General features: G+C 39.2%; 3 protein-coding genes across 7 annotated transcripts in view; 2 read left to right on the forward strand and 1 right to left on the reverse strand.

The window, feature by feature from the left end:
• LOC120473806 (phospholipid phosphatase-related protein type 5) overlaps positions 1-19,490 on the reverse strand; it is a 156,891-nt gene that overhangs the window by 124,924 nt on the left and 12,477 nt on the right. The window lies entirely within an intron of this gene.
• On the forward strand, positions 2,791-5,243 carry nfil3-3 (nuclear factor, interleukin 3 regulated, member 3). The gene is given in 4 exon segments (XM_039663829.2): positions 2,791-3,155; positions 3,729-4,151; positions 4,153-4,704; positions 4,706-5,243. Coding segments are annotated over 3 exon segments (945 nt in total). The 5' UTR covers positions 2,791-3,155; positions 3,729-3,840; the 3' UTR covers positions 4,788-5,243.
• Positions 10,993-18,587, forward strand: nfil3-5 (nuclear factor, interleukin 3 regulated, member 5). Of its 3 annotated transcripts, none has more exons than XM_039663825.2 (2): positions 10,993-11,543; positions 14,637-18,587. In XM_039663825.2, exon 2 carries the CDS (start codon positions 15,070-15,072, stop codon positions 16,849-16,851), a length of 1,782 nt encoding a protein of 593 aa, XP_039519759.2. In that variant the 5' UTR covers positions 10,993-11,543; positions 14,637-15,069; the 3' UTR covers positions 16,852-18,587. The 3 variants fall into 3 exon arrangements, with proteins under 3 accessions (XP_039519759.2, XP_039519760.2, XP_039519761.2); XM_039663826.2 differs by having other exon boundaries at positions 10,993-11,367; XM_039663827.2 differs by lacking the exon at positions 10,993-11,543 and adding an exon at positions 13,182-13,202.

Genomic DNA, 19,490 nt, shown 5'->3' on the forward strand with positions numbered 1-19,490 from the left:
CGCCAGATTGCCGTTCGTGCGGATTGATATTAAGGTCTGTTTACTCTGTTTTATGGTATGGTAATGGTACCATCTGTTTTATGGTAACCGAATGGTGTTGTTGCGCCAAAATGAACCCAAATACGATTTAAATCAATGTTTATGAAGCCCACGTCTGTTTTTTTGTTTGTTTGTTTGTTTTGCGCAAAAGTGTAATGTAGTGTCAATAAAATGATTCATTTCAGTATTTATCATGTTATAACTGAAAATTTGAGAATTGCATCTCGAAACCCTCGGTATCTATCATTTACAGCAATAAATACACATGACGTGACCTATTTTTGTCATTTTCATGACTATAGCCTACTTTGACACTATTAAACTCATAATAAACTTGGATACCCCCAATATTAAATATGTTAAATCAAAGAAATGGACACTAAATAGAACACATTATTATTATAAAACATTGTAGACTAATCTACACTATTTACCATTGAGTAGTTTTTGAGAAGAGTAATTTGTACTTTTACTTGAGTACTTTTTTGACACCAGTACTTGAGTATTATTTCAGCAATGTAACAGTACTTGTACTTAAGGGCACATTTTCAGTACTCTTTCCACCACTGCAGTGGAGTTGAATGTTAACCACTGAAACTTTATAATAGTAGAAAAATAACAAAACATCTTGTCCTCAGCTCTGGGGCACATTGCTGTGCCTAATAAGAACATTGTGAACAAAATTATGTTGTTAAACAAGAATCAGTGACCCATAGTGAAAGGGAGGAAGAAGGGAGGAGGTATAAGGTTATTCTACAGCCTTTGGAAGAACAACAGCTCACCTAATGCAACAAAACAGCACTTAAAGTCAGCATGAAACAGAAGTTGCGATGGTGTTTTCTTCCCCGGTGGGTCACCATTCTTTCCAGAACAGGTTATTAAACCATTCAATTGATTTCTGATTTCAGTTTTATTAAGTTGAAGTAGTTGCCAAGTATAGTTGAAATAGTTGCCACCATAAACTGAAAACTGCACAGAGAGAGAGGGTTGGAGAGAGTAAGTGTTGACATCTCTCATGTCCTCAACTCACCCTATGATATCAGTCCAAGAGCTCTGTGTGTGTTTGTGTGTGTGTGTGTGTGTGGAGGCTCAAGCAACTGCCTTAAAGTACTTAATCTAACAGAGACGTCGCAGACCACAGCAGGACATGTGTTTGTCCTTATTCTGCAAGAAGACCTTTTACAGGGTCTTGATTCTGTTTTGGGAACAAACATTCACAAACAGCATCGCAAAGTTGTGTGGTAAGAAGCCAAGTTTCTTGTTTGTATGACATGTGGACTTAATAAATCCTTATCTTGAGTAAAATAAGCAAGCTGACATTCAGTACAATTCATATCTTTGATTTAGACTAGATAATTAATCCTCAGATGCAATGTACTTAATTTATAGCAAAAAATCCTGAATTCTAAAAAATCCTGTCTCCATAAACCCCTTTCTAAAAAGTGCATTGTACTCTGATTGGTCGTCTGGACCAGTGAGTTGTGATTGGTCAACCGTTTCGAGTGCGTTTCGGAAAAGCAACCCCCTTCGCCATAAGCACTACAAACACAACTCAAGCAGGCCTGGGCCCTTCATTTTGCGTTTGCCTTGGGCGGGAATTATTTAAATTAAGAATATTGTGACGTTTATAGTCCCGTAAGAAAACTCAAGACTACAATCAAGTCGTTTCGGGGAGTCAGAAACAGTACACACTGATATAGAGAATAAATCCCTTTTGACTTCTTTAATTGATCTTTTTCATGCTCAAACAGCAACATTACTCATTAAAGAAAGTTGAAAATGTGAAAAATCAGGTCCTCTTTAAGAGTAAATGGACAAAAAATAGTGCTATTTTATGCATTATTTCTCTTTTGCAGTTCTGGGCATATTTTGGAGTTTATCTGCATATTCTGATTTGAATGTGACTTTAATTATTGATGCTCTGTTGAACTGAAATTACTACTAAGACTAATGAAAGACTAATATCAGTCAGAGTAATTGCTTACAAAAAAACCCTCTCTGGATTTGTAAATTATTAATGCAATAATATGGTTATATGATCAAATTGGTTGCCCACGCACATGTTAAGGGTGAAGGTTCTTTAAGGTAAGAAATAAACTAATGGCTAAGTATGACATGAACACTTGGGAAATGAGATTTCATTGCATGCTTTGTTACAGTGGTAACTCAATGAAGAGCTGCTTTACACGAGGTCTTTCTGTTATTTATCTCAGGCTGTCTGAGGACAACAGCTCTATTTGTATATCTGTTCTTTTTTCAGGACTTTTCATAATTATTAATTCAACCTTCTTCTGCAGGCCAAATGCCCCTTGGTGGACTGAGAGACAGACCAGTCCTGTTACATTTTGTCATATTTATGAAATTGAATGCTGCATTTAATGCTTAAATGGCAAATAACAGCACTGTAGCATTGATGCAGAAAGCACAGCATGGTCGGTAAGGAGCCGTGCAGGATTACACATCAACTACATCACTCTTTTTACGCTCAAAGACACTTTCTCCATTCAGCAAGGCTATTGTGTAGATGTATTACCAGATTCTGACATAAAAAGGTGTTGTTTCTGGTTGGTATCGCAAGTGAAATCTTTTAAAGCAGTTTAGTTAAGGAACGCAGGTTAGGGTTTTTCCAGACTAAAAGCTTTTAGTTAAAGGAATGTTCCAGATTCACCACAGGTTAAGTTTGATCAACAGCTAGGTTACAACAGGCCAACTTATAAAGTGAATTTACAAGCAACAACACCAAATAAGTCGTTATTACTGTCATGAAAACACTGCCACCATTTGAGCATTTGTATGTTGCTGCTCTTAAGCTGTGATAAGATCTTTTCAAAAGGAGATATTTTCCACTCAGAGTTTGTTTGTGTGTAATCCAGCGCGCGCGCGTGCGCCTGTTGCGTTCGTTGTTCTGTCTGACGTAGAGTTCAAACCAGCTGACCTCGCGAGCCGCGACCCGAGCTAAACCCCTCACAGAAACAGAGAGATTTGAGCAGCAGTTTACAGATGAGTACAGACAGACTCCTGCGATCGCTAGACTACAATACAGGGAGGACATTGCTTTTCTCCTGAGTCCACTTCTTCCCATTTTAAAGTAAACCATAACGCGTTTTAACTGGAAGGTAAGCAGATATAAAAAAAGTAATTTTGACAGCTCGCGATTGGCCGTAAACGATATAAAAAGCCGCATAAAACATTTTAATCTAAATTAATGAGCGCGTTTTTAAGAAAACTCTACAATAGTGTACAATTATGTGTTAAAATGACAAACAATTTTAAATCTTACCTTATCTCTGATTAGCCTTTTCAACATCGTGTTCAACTTTACATTTCTTTCAAGAGTTGTCAAATATATTTTTCAAAGAAGCCTAACTTTGTTAAACATCGTTTGAGTCTTGCTATCAAGATTTTCATGTCACTTTTCATGTCAAATATAATTTTTCTAATAACCCCTGTAAGTTCCTTTTTTGACAGTTTCCGTTTTTATTTAGGCTATTTGAAAGTGAAATTTAAGCCACAACCTTCAAAAGCTGTTGTTAATTAGAATTTAAAATCTGAATAATGAATAACCAGGTATTGTTAAAATGTCTTTAGTACAAACAATATAGGCTACCTTTATTTAAAATTTGCTATATTGCTTTAGTTATGTCCTTCGTGAGCCTATAAACACCTACATTTCTACTCTCAACCACTAGGGGGAGCTAAAGGTCTTCAGGTCGGCAACAAAAAGAGTTTAATGAATGCCAACATTACAAGACCCAGAGTGTCTTGAGATTTCACACATTCATTAAACCCCAGACTCACAGCATGAGGGACCAAAGTGTCACGTGGGCAGAACAGAGACCGATGTACCCGAAAGAAGCAACTGATTCAATGAGTCGGGAGGGTGCAGTATCCTTCACAGGAGAAACAGTGTCCAGCAGCATGATAGCCCGCTCTTCTCTAATCCATCCCAGAGGTCTGAGACGAGCAGAGACCGTCGGCATAATCACAGTGCGTCGCAAACGTGAGTCTATCCCTGCTGTGACAAAAGACGAAGGTTATTGGGACAAGCGCAAAAAGAACAACGAAGCTGCCAAGCGTTCGCGTGAGAAACGCCGCATCAGCGACATGGTGGTAGAACCAAGTTCTGGCTCTTCTTGAGGACAATGCACGTCTGAAAGCTGAGCTACTGGCACTTAAGTTCAGATTCGGTTTGATCAAAGATCACACAGATTCACCAGCACAGATCTGCTCATATGGTTCATATAACCAAACATGTCCAGCAATACCCTGCTACTGCCCCAACACTAACCCACAACCTGCCCATGGACACCCGTTGTCGACCCCACAGCAAAACTATGGGTTCTTCATCCCATTAAGCATTGGGAGCCCAGAACTCTCAGGTGATGCGGTTGGTGAACCTATTGGACCCTATCGAGGTGACGAACAGCCAGGCCGTATCGCAGAAGTGGATACCAATGCATTAGTGTCAGGATGGCAAGAGAACAACATGAAAGGTCTTCCTCATAAACTGCGTTTCAAGACGCCATGTAGACTTGAAGGTGCTGAGGTGGAAAATCTCTCCTCAGTTACATCTGAGTGTGAGCGGACAGAGGGTTTCTGGACACACACACACACACACACAGTGCCATCGGCTTGTTCAACAGCACATCAGAATAACTCCAATATTTACAGAAAGTCACAGCGCTATTAGATTCCAGCTAAGCGCTTTGAATGAAGAAATGGCCGGGCTCCAAAAAGCAGTGAACTGAGGTCGATTCTGTGACACCTGACTTCTGACCAATCCAAAGAAAGAAGCTGCTTTTTCTGATTGTTACAGACATACATAAGAAGCCAGCTGGATGTTCGCTGGAACAGCTGGCAATTGGAGACATTTTTCATTCTTGTGTAATTTTCATATGCCTGTCTGCACCACTAATGTTCATGAGAAATATTGTGAAAGTAAAACGCTCTCCTGTTTTCTCCTGTATACTGTTGTGGCGGATTGTGCTTTGTTTAACATTCAACATTGAGCCTTCACAATGCAATAAAATCAAAACCTTTTCTGTATCTTTCCTATTCAACACCTGTTATGTTTTCATTTCATTTCTGTTTATGGACTTTTGGTTTTCTCGGTTTGTTTAAATTCACCTGGGATTCAAAACATTGGTTTTCTTTTTTTACAATCGTTTTACTTCTAAAGTCATCTTTTTTAATGAATAAAGTGTATTTTTTTTTACTGCAAAATGTTTTTTTGTTTTTTTTACAAACTCAACTCAAGGTCTATATTTACCTCCAAGTTAATAATCTATAAGACTCAAAAGAGAATAAACTGTTCTTTTTAAAGCAATGCATATAGTTTCGCTCAGAAGTTTGCAATCATGATCATTGTATTTTTATTATTTAAAGGGATAGTTCACTTTCAAATTCATTTTTGGTATGTTTTAGCTTACCTCAAGGGCATCCAAGATGTAGGTGTCTTGGTTTCTGCAGTAGTTTCAATTTTGATATTTTTAGGTCAAACCGTTCTTGTCTGTCAGTCATATAATGGAGGTCTATGGTCACCACCTCAAAGAGCATGCACAGAGAATTCCGAATTAAAGATGATTTAATGACTCGTAAATGTGTCCGTCAATGTGTACTCACATTTACGAGTCATTAAATCATCTTTAATTTGGACTTCTCTGTGCATGCTCTTTGAGGTGGTGACCATAGACCTCCATTATATGACTGACAGACAAGAATGGTTGGATGCCCTTGAGGTAAGCTAAAACATACAAAAATTTAATTTCAAAGTTAACTATCCCTTTAATATTGTCCAGAAGCTATTTTTAAAACACACAAATTATACTATTAACACTACCATTCAAGTGGGTTTTTTTTTTTTGACGATTTCCTTTTTTACAGTATAATTATACAATTTATAAATTGTAGACTTTACCGATGTTACTGACTTTTAAAAAAAAAGAAATTACTTTTATTCAGAAAGGAATAAATTTCATTTTTTTAAAAATTTGTATAAGATTATTTTCTTAAATAAGCATTCATGCAGAGCAGAACTGTACATTCATATAGTTATACTTTTTATTTATTAATTTAACCTGCATGAACCTCATATTCTCAGTAGTTGACGGATGGATCAGTCTTTTTGTCTCCCACAGTTTTGAAGACTACATTTACATTTATCCATTTAGCAGACGCTTTTATCCAAAGCGACTTACAATTGCTATATATGTCAGAGGTCAACTAGGGGTTAAGTGTCTTGCTCAGGGACACATTGGTGTCTCACAGTGGATTCGAACCCAGGTGTCTCACACCAAAGGCATGTGTCTTATCCACTGCGCCATCACCACCCAGACTAAGTGGCTGATTACAGCAACAGCTTCAATGTCAAAGCAGCGTCAGCATCTAAACGGCTATTTAAAGATGCGAGAGTGAAAGTCATTGATTCCCTATAGTAAGGTGTGATTTCAACATGCTAAGCTGAAAGAAACATTGGTGGAATGAAAATCAGAATCAGAGGCCGAATAACACTGATGTAGAAGCACCTAACCCTGCATGGTTTTAAGCCTAAACTTCACAAAATGTAAATGTGTCCCTCAAATCTGATTGTTTGATTGCAACGTTGATCCAGGAACATATTGTACAGTGTTTAATCACTTTCATTGTGTTCTTATACCAAGCAGTGAGTAGAAATAAACAATTTATTTCCTCTAGAGATTCCCACAGTTCCACTGTCTGCGAGACAGTTTATCGTCGCAGCTACAGTACATGTTCAATGTCAACATCAGCACTTCTGTTGCCATTTTAAGCAGCGGGAGACAAAGTTATTGATTCACGAATGCTTTTTTTTTCTTCTCAATGTTAAACATGCAAAGCAATGCATAAAGAAACAAGCCAGCAGCAGTGGGTCGAAGCAGAAGGTTTACAGGCTCATCCGGCTAAATTGTGCTTTGTATTCCGTATGGCCTTCGGACAGATGTTCGGGCTGATCCGCGTTTGGTTTATCAGTATGAATAAACATATTAATTGAATGTGCGAAGCAGCTTTGTTAATAGGGGGTAAGTCGTCAAAGAGTCCATTTGAAAACGGTTAAATAATAATACTACATTTACATTAACTGTGCACCCTAGTGGGCTTCAATCTATATGAAGTATATGGGCTCTATGCACGGCAGTATTTCCGGTGAAGGTGTAAGGATGCTCGATAACTTCCGCCAATCGTCCAATGCAATACCAAGAATTTATATTGAATTTTATACTCCATGGTTATACTAAAGAAACGTTAGTCACAAAAACGGATAAAACAGACACACCTCGTTGTTTATGCTTCTTTTTAAAATTATATTAAATAAACATATATAAAATTACATATAAACGTATGAAAGTTTCGTTTCAAAGACGGGAGGACAGTACATTTTGAAGACTGCCATAATCCCGTTTTCCTCCACTTTAATCTCCACAACCGGAAATGGACGAGCATCCTTGCGTCAAATGCGGAATTTATGCGTGCATAGCCCATTCTATACCAGATAAAGGTTTTGGCACTTACTATGTGAACACAAACACACACACAAAAATCATGGACATGATTCATACAAGTTAAATGGTCCTTTAAAAATGGTCACACTTGAGCGCATTGGAAATGAATGGGAGATGAATTTCATCTAGTGGACACTTTTGGTACTGCGGCCAAAAATAATCTTACTGAAAGCTAATTTTTTGAGATACCAAGCTTAAAAAGGGAACACAACTTGTTTTGCTGTATGGCTTTGATTTTCCTGCAGAAAAAATTATATTTCACATAAAATTGAAACTAGTATTTTTGTGCATTTTTCATTACAATAAATGTAAAATGATGTACCTTTTTTAACTGCTTCAGCAATAATTTGGCAAGTGTCGACTTTGAAAAGACATCGGTCTGCGCATTCAGGATTTACGACCAGGCGCAAAATGAACCTTTGGTCTAATAAAACATCGATGTGTTATTAGACCAAAGGTTCATTTTGCACCAGAGTTCTCCTTTAAGACATTTAATTTTAATTTTCATAAAGTGAATAAATGGATTGCAACTACAGCATAAATACAACTTAGTGCCATATAATCCCCTAAAAATACAAAATATGAAATAAAAAAAACTGATTGAACTAAATAATGCGTTTGACCGCCAATCGAAGACCACCAGAGGGTTAAAACACTTGTCTCATGTTTTAAATGTTACCATGTGGGGGGGGGGGGGGGGGGGGGGCACTACTAAGCTTTGTTTACATATTGGTTGGCTGTTGACTATATGACATAATAAAATTTGTGTTTTTAAACATCATGCACATCTACAACATAAAGATGGTCTTGATTTGAAAACACTGAGGTGTAATTTTATTAGGCGTTCTGCTTTTATGAATGAGCCAGGATTTCATAATATTGCCCCGACTCTACTAACTACTAACATCTGCTCCCCTTGGATCTCAGATCTACTAGTGGATCGGCAAGCAGACAATGCAGCTCCACAGAGGATGCCTACGCTGCTTCCTGTTCCATGATCCACATTAGAAAAACACACATTGGGTTCTTTGTCTCTCCCAGCACCCCTCATCAACCCCTCTCTCTCTGCAAGGAGGAAGGGGGGACCAGTTGCTAGGCAGGCAGCATAACGGTTGCCTAGGGAACTGTAGCAGACGCAGCTGTGAGTGAATGGGGGAGAATGCAGAGGGGGAGGGAAAGGCAAGTTCAAGGCCAAAACCCCCAATCTGCGTACAGTGTCCGTCAGCACCGCAACAGATGAAAGGGAAAGCGCATGCATGGGCCTAAAACGGGCATGTCTCCTGCCACGACCCTCTTGATCGAAGCACTTCACTGGGATGCAAGTGTGGTGAAAGACAGAGCAAGAGGTCACATGTTATAAAGATTGTTGCAGCTGCATTGGCGCTACTGGTAAAAATACACACATAGTTGGGTAGATTTGTATCAAACGTTCTACAAATTTGTGGGGAAAATAATTGTATTCCCATACTGGAATTTGAATGTAAATTGAACAAACTTTCTCTCAAAAGGACCCGAGTCAAGTGCATTTACCCTGATGTGTTTGAGGTGATTGCTTAAAGGGATAGTTCGCCCAAAAATGTTAATTCTATACTCACCCTCAGGTTGTTCCACACCTTTATGAACTTCTTTTTTTCCTTTGAACACAAAAGAAGATATTTTGAAGAATGTCGGTAACCAAACAATTGATGGACCCCATTGGCTTTTATAGATTTTTTTCTCCATACAGAAGTCAATGGGGTCCATCAACGGTTTGGTTAGCGACATTCTTCGAAATGCAAAATAGCATTTTTTTTTTTTATTCAGCAGAAGAAAGAAATTCCTACAGGTTTGGAACACCTTGAGGGTGAATAAAATTGTGATAGAATTTACATTTTTGGGTGTACGATCCCTTTAAGCAGGTGTCCAAGGATTCAACAGTTGGAATACCCACTTAGACGTTATACATTTGTTTATGTATAATTAGTATATTCTGAGAACTGTTGGCTTCTGTTGCCTGCATCATTGTTCAGGTCAAGGAACTTAGAGTAAAACCGGAACAGACCAACTCAATCATGTCAAAAATTACACAGACGCAAACATAACCAATTGTCTGTAACAGCATAAGAACAGAATGTTAAGAATGTATCTTGAACTTGCCTTCCAGTATCTGTGACCCGTGTTGAAAGATGAACCTTCTTATATAAGGTGTCCTGCCAGCAATAATTAGCATTTCTGGGCAACTAAAAATCAAATACAGAACTAAAACTAAATAAAATTTCATTACAAGGATAAAAATTTGCTTATTTTAGGATCATTACTATTTATAATTTGGTGCATATAATATAATGTTAAGTGTATTTATCCATTTACTTAAAATTTAGGTTACAACTTGTTTCAATAGTCAACTTTAGACATTCTTCTAACTTTAAATAACTTTGCAACTACATGTCAACTAACTGTCATTAGAGTATACACTGTCTGCTTAATATCTGCTGACACTTTATGATGCTCCCCAACAAACACTCTAACTTTGCTACTATGTCAGTGTATTCTAACCTGAACTCTAATCTAGCAGTCTACAACAGTGTACGAATACTCGAATGAGAGTTAGTTGACATGTAGGTACAAAGTTACTTATAGTTAGTAGAATGTCTATAGTGAACCATCAAAATAAAGTTACACTGCAATTACATTTTTAACTGCCAATTTGCAACCCAGTGAAAATAGTAACATTTACAATAATAATAATATACATCATTTTATTTTGCTGATATTTCATTATCAGATTAATAGTTTGTCTGATTTAGCTTGAGAACATATTATTTGACTAAAAATACAAAGTTTTGTCTGTAGTCTTATTAATTTATAAGGCAAGTAGGGAACAATCGTCAATAATCAATACATGATTTTATTCAGTAAACCACAGATTATTTAAAAATTATATATATATATATATATAAAATTTTTGTAGGGTCATGACCTTGAACACAAGCTAGTGATGGCTAAATTAGCCTACCAAAACATTAACAGACAGTTACCAACACATAATAAATAAATTAGATAGATAGATAGATAGATAGATAGATAGGTAGATAGATAGATAGATAGATAGATAGATAGATAGATAGATAGATAGATAGATAGATAGATAGATAGATAGATAGATAGATAGATAGATAGATAGATAGATAGATAGATAGATAGATAGATAGATAGATAGATAGATAGATAGATAGATAGATAGATAGATAGATAGATAGATAGATAGATAGATAGATAGATAGATAGATAGTCTTCTAATATTCCTTTGGTTAGCATTAAGTTTATAGTCACATTAGACTTTTCTTTGAGCCAAAGTGTGTTTTATGCAATTGTGAATATTTACGCAACATTGCCAGTCTCGTAACCTCCTTCTTTTAGAGAAGCTGTTGAATACACACTACACAGAGGCGTGTTGGAGCAACTGCACACTGCTGCTGCTGTGTATATGCCATCGGTGTATGAGGTGAATGTCGTTACAAGGAACCTAAGAACCTAAAAACTCCGTCCCCCGGTTTCTTCGGTCATTTCGGCAGGAGAGGAGGCTTGCGTATCGTCATGATGAACAAGAACGTGACTAGGCACCAAAGCTCCGTGTTATGCAACCGCTGACCTACTAACACACATTCGAGGACGACAAGAGGAGTGTGTGTGTGTGTGTGTGTGTGTGTGTGTGTGTACGAGAGGAAAATTGGAGCAAAGCCTCCGACATAACACAAGGACGAAGAGGGAGGGAGAGATAGACGGCGAATAGCAGCACATTCAGGGAGTCACATTAATCGACACAAAGCCGGTGAGTGGATCACGACCCACACGGGACATTTTCAGCCCAGACTGAAGTTGTAAAGGGAAGAAAGACCAGAATCGGGACGAGAGACGGCGTACAGAAGCGCGGACGTGCAATTTATTGAAGAATAGCCTAAAAGAGGATTCTTTCGTTTAACTAAACGAATGCGCCATTTCACATAGGTGAGTTAAACAGCACTCCGTTTATTATATAGCTAATATTTCATAATACGTGCTGTGTGTAGTGTGTTTTACAGAGCTTGTAGCAGGCTAAACAGTTGTAGGCTAGGCTTTTACCTTGCAACGTGGTCAGGGCATGTTATTGTTCACATGGAAACCGACTCAGGGTCTGCGTGGCTCTCAAATGCTTCGCTGACTGCGAATTTTTGGGTTTCAATGGTTCTTTCTTTATTGTTTATGCTTGCCTATTTTAGATTGTAATGTTTCAACAGATTATCTCGCATTGTGCACTGCATACATTTTCACATTCAATGTCAAGGCGAGACGGTCGTGGCGTGGGGGGAGGTGGTGATCATTACGAAATCCAAAAGCATGAGTGGCTGTGGGTCAGTTAATGTCTGTGCATTGCATTGCGGCGGCATCGTTCCCGTGCATTTCAGTTGCAAGTCAGCGTTTCTTACTAAGCATATGGTTGTTAAAGAATAAAGCGATGCCACGCGAATGGTTGTTGTGTTGTACGATGATCTTGTCGAGCAGAGAAAGACCCTCTTCAGATGCGCGAGATCGCGTCAAAAAATCGCGTCAGCATAGTGAATCAAATTCTCGAAATGTGAGTAACTTACGTATCACTTATTGTACAATGTGAGGCGAAGTACAACTTTTGGTTTGGGAAAGAGTGTTAGTGTTAGTTAGAAAGCATACGAATGTGCAAACCATTCAAATGTTTAATAATTTATTTGTCTGTAGTGGGGACAAAAAAATGTGATGTACACTCCTCGCATGCTTAGCTTCTGACCTACTCCTATACTAAGTAGACTATGCCCCTTTACAATTCCACCACTCCCCATTCAGCAATGCCTGGAATCTGAAACTGCCTCACATTGCTCCCAAACTTCTTACAATACAAAGCAATCAGTACAAAAACCAAACAAGAGCATTCAAAATATGTGCATACAGGTGGTGAGTTTACTCCACTACATAAACTAATCTGAAGGCTAGTCTCCAGTCTGAAAACTTGCTGTGAACTTAATTTTCATAGACAGCTATTGAGAATTTAGCATTAACCCCTGTAATTAAGAGTCTAGCCAAAACACTCAGTCACACTGGCCTACTTGGCTTTTAGGTTGGAAGGAAGACTAGAGGCGTAACAGTTCTGCTTGCATGTGACTGGGTGAACACATGCAGGGAGGCTTCCAGCTGTAAACACTATCCATGTGGGACGGTGCATAACTGTTTAATGGGACCTCAAGCTCTTTTTCTTCAAATGTAGACTCTTAATTCTTGGAAGAGGAAAAGTAAACAAGCTAAAGGAACCAATAACACAAATGTGTATGTGGTCAAAATATCGTTAGGATGGTTATGTCTCCCATCTTTTTCTTTGAGCACCATTACTATCCTAAGCCACTATCCTACCATAAAAAAAGGTTAACGGATACTAAATTTGTAGCAACTTGCGTGTCTGAGCTCAACATGTCCTAAAATGATCCTCAAGTCTGGCATCCATCTCTGGCATGAATCATGGCCCGATTTAATCTAATATTCTGATGATGACGTATTTGCTTTTTTTTTTCCCCCCCTGTACCTCTGCAGTGCTGGTAAATTCCTCTCTCATCCCCCATTTGGAATCCTTAACTCCTCCCTCATCCAAGCACACTATTTTTGGTAGGCACTATAATTCCTCCCCACTTGCTCTGACGCACTCTCTCACAGACACACAGCCGCGGACACACACACCGTTGCCGCCCCACTGACCTATTTTACAGCATAGCTTTAGACCCAGTGCGCGCGCGCACCGTGTTTACGGAGCAGCCGGTTTCTAGGTCAGTAGGACACACACACGCAACGTCCACCACCCTTCCCGTGCTCTCGTTTACGTTCCTACTGAAAAATGATCATGCATGGACCATACTTTGTGCTTCCATGTTTTCTGGAATCTTAGTCCTCACGATGCTGTGAGCCTAGCCACAATGGACAAAGTTACTCTCTCGTGTGGTTGAAGATAAGGAAAAATTCAATCAGGCTTAAACAAAACAGGCATAGGCAAAGTTCTATGTTTGCTTTTGAGAACAATGGGCTGTTTGTGGTGTACTTTTTTGTTCCTCTTCCTCTTTTTGCCGTTGAACTATGAGAATGCCGGGTTTATAAGTTGTGTTTTAGTGATGGTGCAATAGCTGTGTGTGGTTATGTAACATGAACTCTGATGTTCTCACCATGAGCTGCAAAATAGGATGAGCAAACAAATCAAGGACAAAGTCCTTATAGTTTTAGCACAGTAACAAAAAACCATTCTCTTCTACCAAAAAGCACAAACCTTAACAAAACCGTATTATAAAAAAAAATAGCACAATAAGAAGTAATTTAAAAAGACAGTTGTGTTGTGTATGTGTACTCATTTTTAATAAACAAAATGTTCCTGGTTACGTTGTCAATAAATGATGTTTGGATCACTAATAAATGATGCCAAGAGAATGAGGGTTATTCCGGATATTCCACCACACCTTTAGTTCCCTGCAGACCTGGCAGTCAAGTCAGGTGTCTCTGATTATGTGACAGTGCAGTATCTTACACAATAAGTGTCCTACTGCAGCATGGCCTGATCTCCTACTCGCTGTGCTACACTACTCTACTGACCTACATTTCTCTAGAGCTCATAGAAGAGGAAAAGCAGAACATGTCAGTTGCTGCCAAGATTGGAAATGGAACACTGGGTTGTTTCCGAATTATTACATGAGAATAAATTTTGCTAATGCATCATTTGACATGATTCGTCCATGGTATTTATCATCGAAAGCTGCAGCTTTTGAATGGAAATTGAAAAGAAAATGTCCTTCCAAAATCCTCATATGAAAGTCAATCACTTTTTGTTACTGAAAGGATTGAAATTACTTCGAAAGTTAAACTACATACACACAACTACAACAAAGTAAAAAAAGACCACCACAAATGCCACCAGCGCAATAAAGTAGAACACTTCTGCATACATTTAAAATAATGTACCATTTTTAATTCTTGTTAGCTTTAGCTCTATGATGTAGTTGTTTTTGTTCATTCTTCTGGACACTTCAGTTAACACCTCCTGTTTCATTGTCTTTACAGATCTGTTCAACAGAGACTGGGATAAAACATTGAGCTGAGACGGTCCAGATGAACAATCAAGTTTATTCTCCAACAGATATCCCACCCTATACAACCACGTCACCCATCAAGGAGCTTTGCCAAGTCAACAAATTTACCTTGTCTAAAATCTGAGAGATCTGAAAGCAAGCTAAACAAAAAAAGGGAGACCATCCCTTTTCTGGGACAAAAAAACTTGGAACACACTTATCCAATGACGGTTGTTTTTGTTGCCTTCCATCTTTTTCTAATCTTTTTGACCAATCTGGACACTTGAAAGGTTTGAAGACCGCATACTGGCAATTAAGTTTGTTTTTGAAGTTTCAATCAGAAACAACTAATCTTCAGTATCAAAACATTAAATTTCAATGTCCACTGAGTGCCAGATATACAAACTGGCCTCAATAGGACCACAATGGAAAGCCTAAATCTTCCCACCCAAAATAACAATGCCAGCTTGGAAACATTAGAAACGTTCTCAAACTACAGTGAGAGTTTACCATCACCTCGAATCGCGAGCCCTCCTCGTCAAGGCCGGCTAATAAAACCAAAACCCAACTCAAGCTGTCGACGGAAGCGGGAGTTCATCTCGGATGAGAAAAAAGATGCATCCTATTGGGAAAAGCGACGCAAGAATAACGAGGCTGCGAAGAGGTCAAGGGAGAAACGCCGGCTCAATGATATGGTGCTGGAGAACAGGGTGATGGCACTGAACGATGAAAACGTGCGGCTGAAGACAGAGCTCCTGCAATTGAAATTGAGATTTGGACTCATAACCTCTGCCTCTTACATGGAAAAGACCCAGCAGATCAGCAATGGTAGTGAGGCAGCGACTAATGGAGCTAATGGTACAGGAGCAACTTCCGTAAATCCATATTACTCAAGCAGTGGATACTCTAGTGCTTCTCAGGTCATGATGAACTCCGATTCCTCAGAAGCCGAGCAGCCGACCAGGAGTGAACGCCACTCAGCGTTACACAAGTACTCCCCCCGGGGATCACTCTCCGACATGTCGGACGGATCTTCGCGGGACAGTCCCGAACCTATAAACTTTGACATCAAACACGAGAGCTCTGGAATGGACATTAACAGGCTTGAGGCAAGTGTTCTTAATGGCATGTTCAATGGCCATCAAAGTCTCGGACGACTGGAGTCTCACCAACCTCAAGAAATGGAGCAGCAAGAAGGCGTCAACCCAGCCCCTCCATCTGCCACACCCCAAAGAAGCGTCATCCTCTTTCGTTCTGGAAGCAACTCCTACCCTGTTGAGAGCCAAAGGGTTGAGGACATGGAGCAGCAGGTTGCATCCCAAACACAACAGAATGGGCAAATCACCCATTTTACCCAAACAGGGTGCAGTCTACAAATAAGACCTGATGGTTTAGAGACTCTTTCGGAGGTGGCGCAGCAGCTGGCCAGGAGGTCTTTGGATTCACCAAACTATGAATTCACTAACAGCAAGGCAGATGCCGGGGAGAGCAGGCGGTTTGTCATACAGCAACAAGACCTGAGTGTTCAAGGACAATGCAGAAGTCAGGTTCAAGACAGCACCCCAAATTCTTTCGCCCCAGATTTGCTCAGTGAGGCCGGAAAAGCCCTTGTAAGCCAGCGATCCAATCCCTACCTCGGCACTCTGAACGAGGAGCCACCAGAGCTTACGTATGAAGGTTGCCCAAGAGCAGATGGCTTCTACCAAGAGCACTCCTCCTCAGGCAAGGACACCTCCTCTAGTGACGGAGACCCTCGCAGCTCAGATAAAGAAGCCTCCACTGATGACGAATCTCCCTCATCCTCTTCCTCAGATACTGGTGGATTTCACGCAATCCACCAGTCAGCATCCTCACCCACCATGGTTATGAGCGATTCTTACCTGTACGGAGACAACCAGGGTGACATGAAAGGCACTGCTCTGCCACACAAGCTAAGACTTAAGTATAGAGCACTGTCCAATGGCGGCTCCCAAGACGTCCTGGCCACAACGTCACCTGATTCCGCTCTGCCTCAGCACCCCTACCTGGCACTAGCCCAGGTTAACCAGCAGCAAGGCAGCAGCTCTGGAAGCAAGGAAGGGGAGTGTGAGACAGCAGATGAACTTTACACACAACAGTTTCCTCCCAGAGAGAAGGAAGAGGGATGGAAGGAAAGTGGGAAGAGGAGTTTAGGAGGACGAGGTAGCAGAAACAAGAAGCGTGACTGAAACTGGCACATCCCATCCTTTAAATGAGTTAAGACTGGACTTGTTAAAATGTCATCTTTACCGTCCTATAGAAAGAAAAAAGAAAATGGTACCAGTTCATTGCATGAAAGTCTATTGCTTGTACAGAACAACAACAAGAAAGTAACTTGTGTTCTTGGTCTGTTTTCTTATCAAGAGCGATTCTGTGACTTTTTAATGCAACATTTTTTCATAAGCACTTAACTGTAACTTTAAAAAGTTACAAAGAGGAAATCGAGCTCTTTCTAATGACCTTTTTCCTCTAGCAAAACAAACCTACAAAGCTCTGTATAGCAACCTTTGACTATGAACATATCTCTGCCATGTTTTGTAGCTTAGCTAAATTGATGGGTAGTTCCTGAACCCAAGACGTTTTCGCCACACTTCATGGACTCAAGTCCTATTCTCCCTACTGATTTCAGAAGAAAAAAAACCTCAACAGATTCATGCCTGTCTCTCTCCTCCTCTGCCTTTGGACTTTAGCATTATTGAAGCACTTGGAATATTATAATACTGTGACATGACTAAACATATCATATTTCAAGTACATTTTATGAAAAATGGCAACATCTTTAAGAGTAGAAAAGTGGGAGAAAGACTACCAACACTGTCTACTTCTTACTGTTTGGATTCCTGTATAGTCTATTCCCAATGTTCATGTCTGATGCTTCCATTATATTTTCTAAGCCATCGTATTTATGTCACCGTATCGTTTAAGAGATACCAGAATGTTCTCTTCATAGTGTTTTGGTCATTCATAGGTCAACGCTATCACATTTTGTCCAGTACATTGCTATACTGTATCGGTGTAAAGGAGCCTGATGGATTGACCCTCTCCAAAGGTCACTGTGAGCAGTCCTTTAAAGAAATGTAAAAATAAAGAATTTGCAAACTACCTGACATTTCGCCAAATTCGAGTAACAAGCCCTTTCAGAAATGTCAAGGTGGTCTCTTCCAAGTTAATATGCGGACTGTACAAAGTGTAAAATATATCATTGCCATCCCAAGATGGCCATGTCCTCTGTGGTCAGGCTTCAGAGACGCCTCACATGCTACCTCATGAGAAGAAACGGTTGAGGTTACTCAGAACTGACGAGTTTCTCCTTTGGTGCGTGTAGCCCATTGCATCATCATCATACCCATTAAATGTTGCATATAAAAGTTAACACACAGTAAAATGCTGCAGCACACAACTAAGTGTTACCTAGACACAAATTCAGTCCTACTAGTTGTCTTTGTAGAATTTACCACAGCTGAAAGCTGCTTCTGCACTGAATTTTTTTCATCAGATTTTATACAATCTGTGTTTATTGTTCCCAAACAGGTGCCTGGCACTGGCCATCATGTAAAAAGTGTACAGACAAATTCTCTTTTGAGTATTTTAAGTTTGTATCAAGTTTATTTTGGCATTCTATAATAATAATTATTATTAATATTGTATTTTTATTTTATATTCCAATTCTATTATTCTTTTTGGGTTGATATTTCTTGTGTCTGTTGTCTGTTCACCTCAATGTGAGACAGTATGTATTTTCGTGTCCTGTTCATCTATTTCACCTCTGTACCCTGGTGTATTGTGTGGTATTTACTGAAGTAAAAAAAAAAAAAGAAAAGAAAAGATGTTTGTTAAAAGAGGTGGGCGACATACTTGTCAATGGGCTCAGAATGACACTAAAGGAGTGGAAAGAAAAATAAAACATGTTGTATGTTGAATTTAAGTCGCCTAATGTTGTTTATATTTCTCGGCAAGCCTTAATGCCTCATAAGAAACTGTTTCCATGAACAATCCCAACACATGCACTTTCACAAGATTTAAAACCAGACCAAAAGAATAACAATTAGACTTCATACTTTTCCTTTCCCACCATAAACTAATTGAAATGAGAGCTTTGCAAATGCATAGGGACACACTGTACTCCTGCAGGGCGCGAGAGTCATCCAATATGATGTAACACTGGATAAGTCACAGCACTTATGTCACACTCACACACAGGGAGCTGCAACCGAATAGAAGTACACACATATACAAAAGCTTTCATGTTCTAATGACCAACATTGGAAAGGAACACGATGTAGCTGGTCACAATGTTCACTAGTCATGAAAATATACTCCCAAGTACAGGCACTAGTTGAAAGAAAAAAAAAAATAGACTAGAGCAGAAAACAAGTTATATAACTGTTCTGATATCAATTGACATTATAAAAAGAATAGCTTGAGGTGCAGGTCATAATCCAATCTTTTCTAACTTCCGCCTCAAGAAATTAAATCTCTTCTTTCTCACCATTTCTCCACTAGATCTTCTCTGATACACATTTTTAAAAAGGTGTTAACGATTACCTGACATTTATTTATTCATTTATTGCTCCTGGAAGACTGCCAGTTTGTTATATCACTTAACCCCGTCTGGCATTAAATAATATGCATGCATGGCGCTTACACAACCGTGCAACCTTCATCTGGAAGTACGTCACCCCTTCTACCATTATTCAACTACAGAGCCATAATTCAAAACAGACATAATCTGTGGACAATACATTCTTTAAAAGGCGTCTAATTTTATTTCAAAATGAAACCTGTGTAGTTGATGATGTCACATGAATAAACAAGCACAAACTGTGCC

This window comes from Pimephales promelas, chromosome 8 (genome assembly GCF_988280905.1).
Source record: "Pimephales promelas chromosome 8, fPimPro1.hap1.1, whole genome shotgun sequence".
Classification (NCBI taxonomy): domain Eukaryota; kingdom Metazoa; phylum Chordata; class Actinopteri; order Cypriniformes; family Leuciscidae; genus Pimephales; species Pimephales promelas.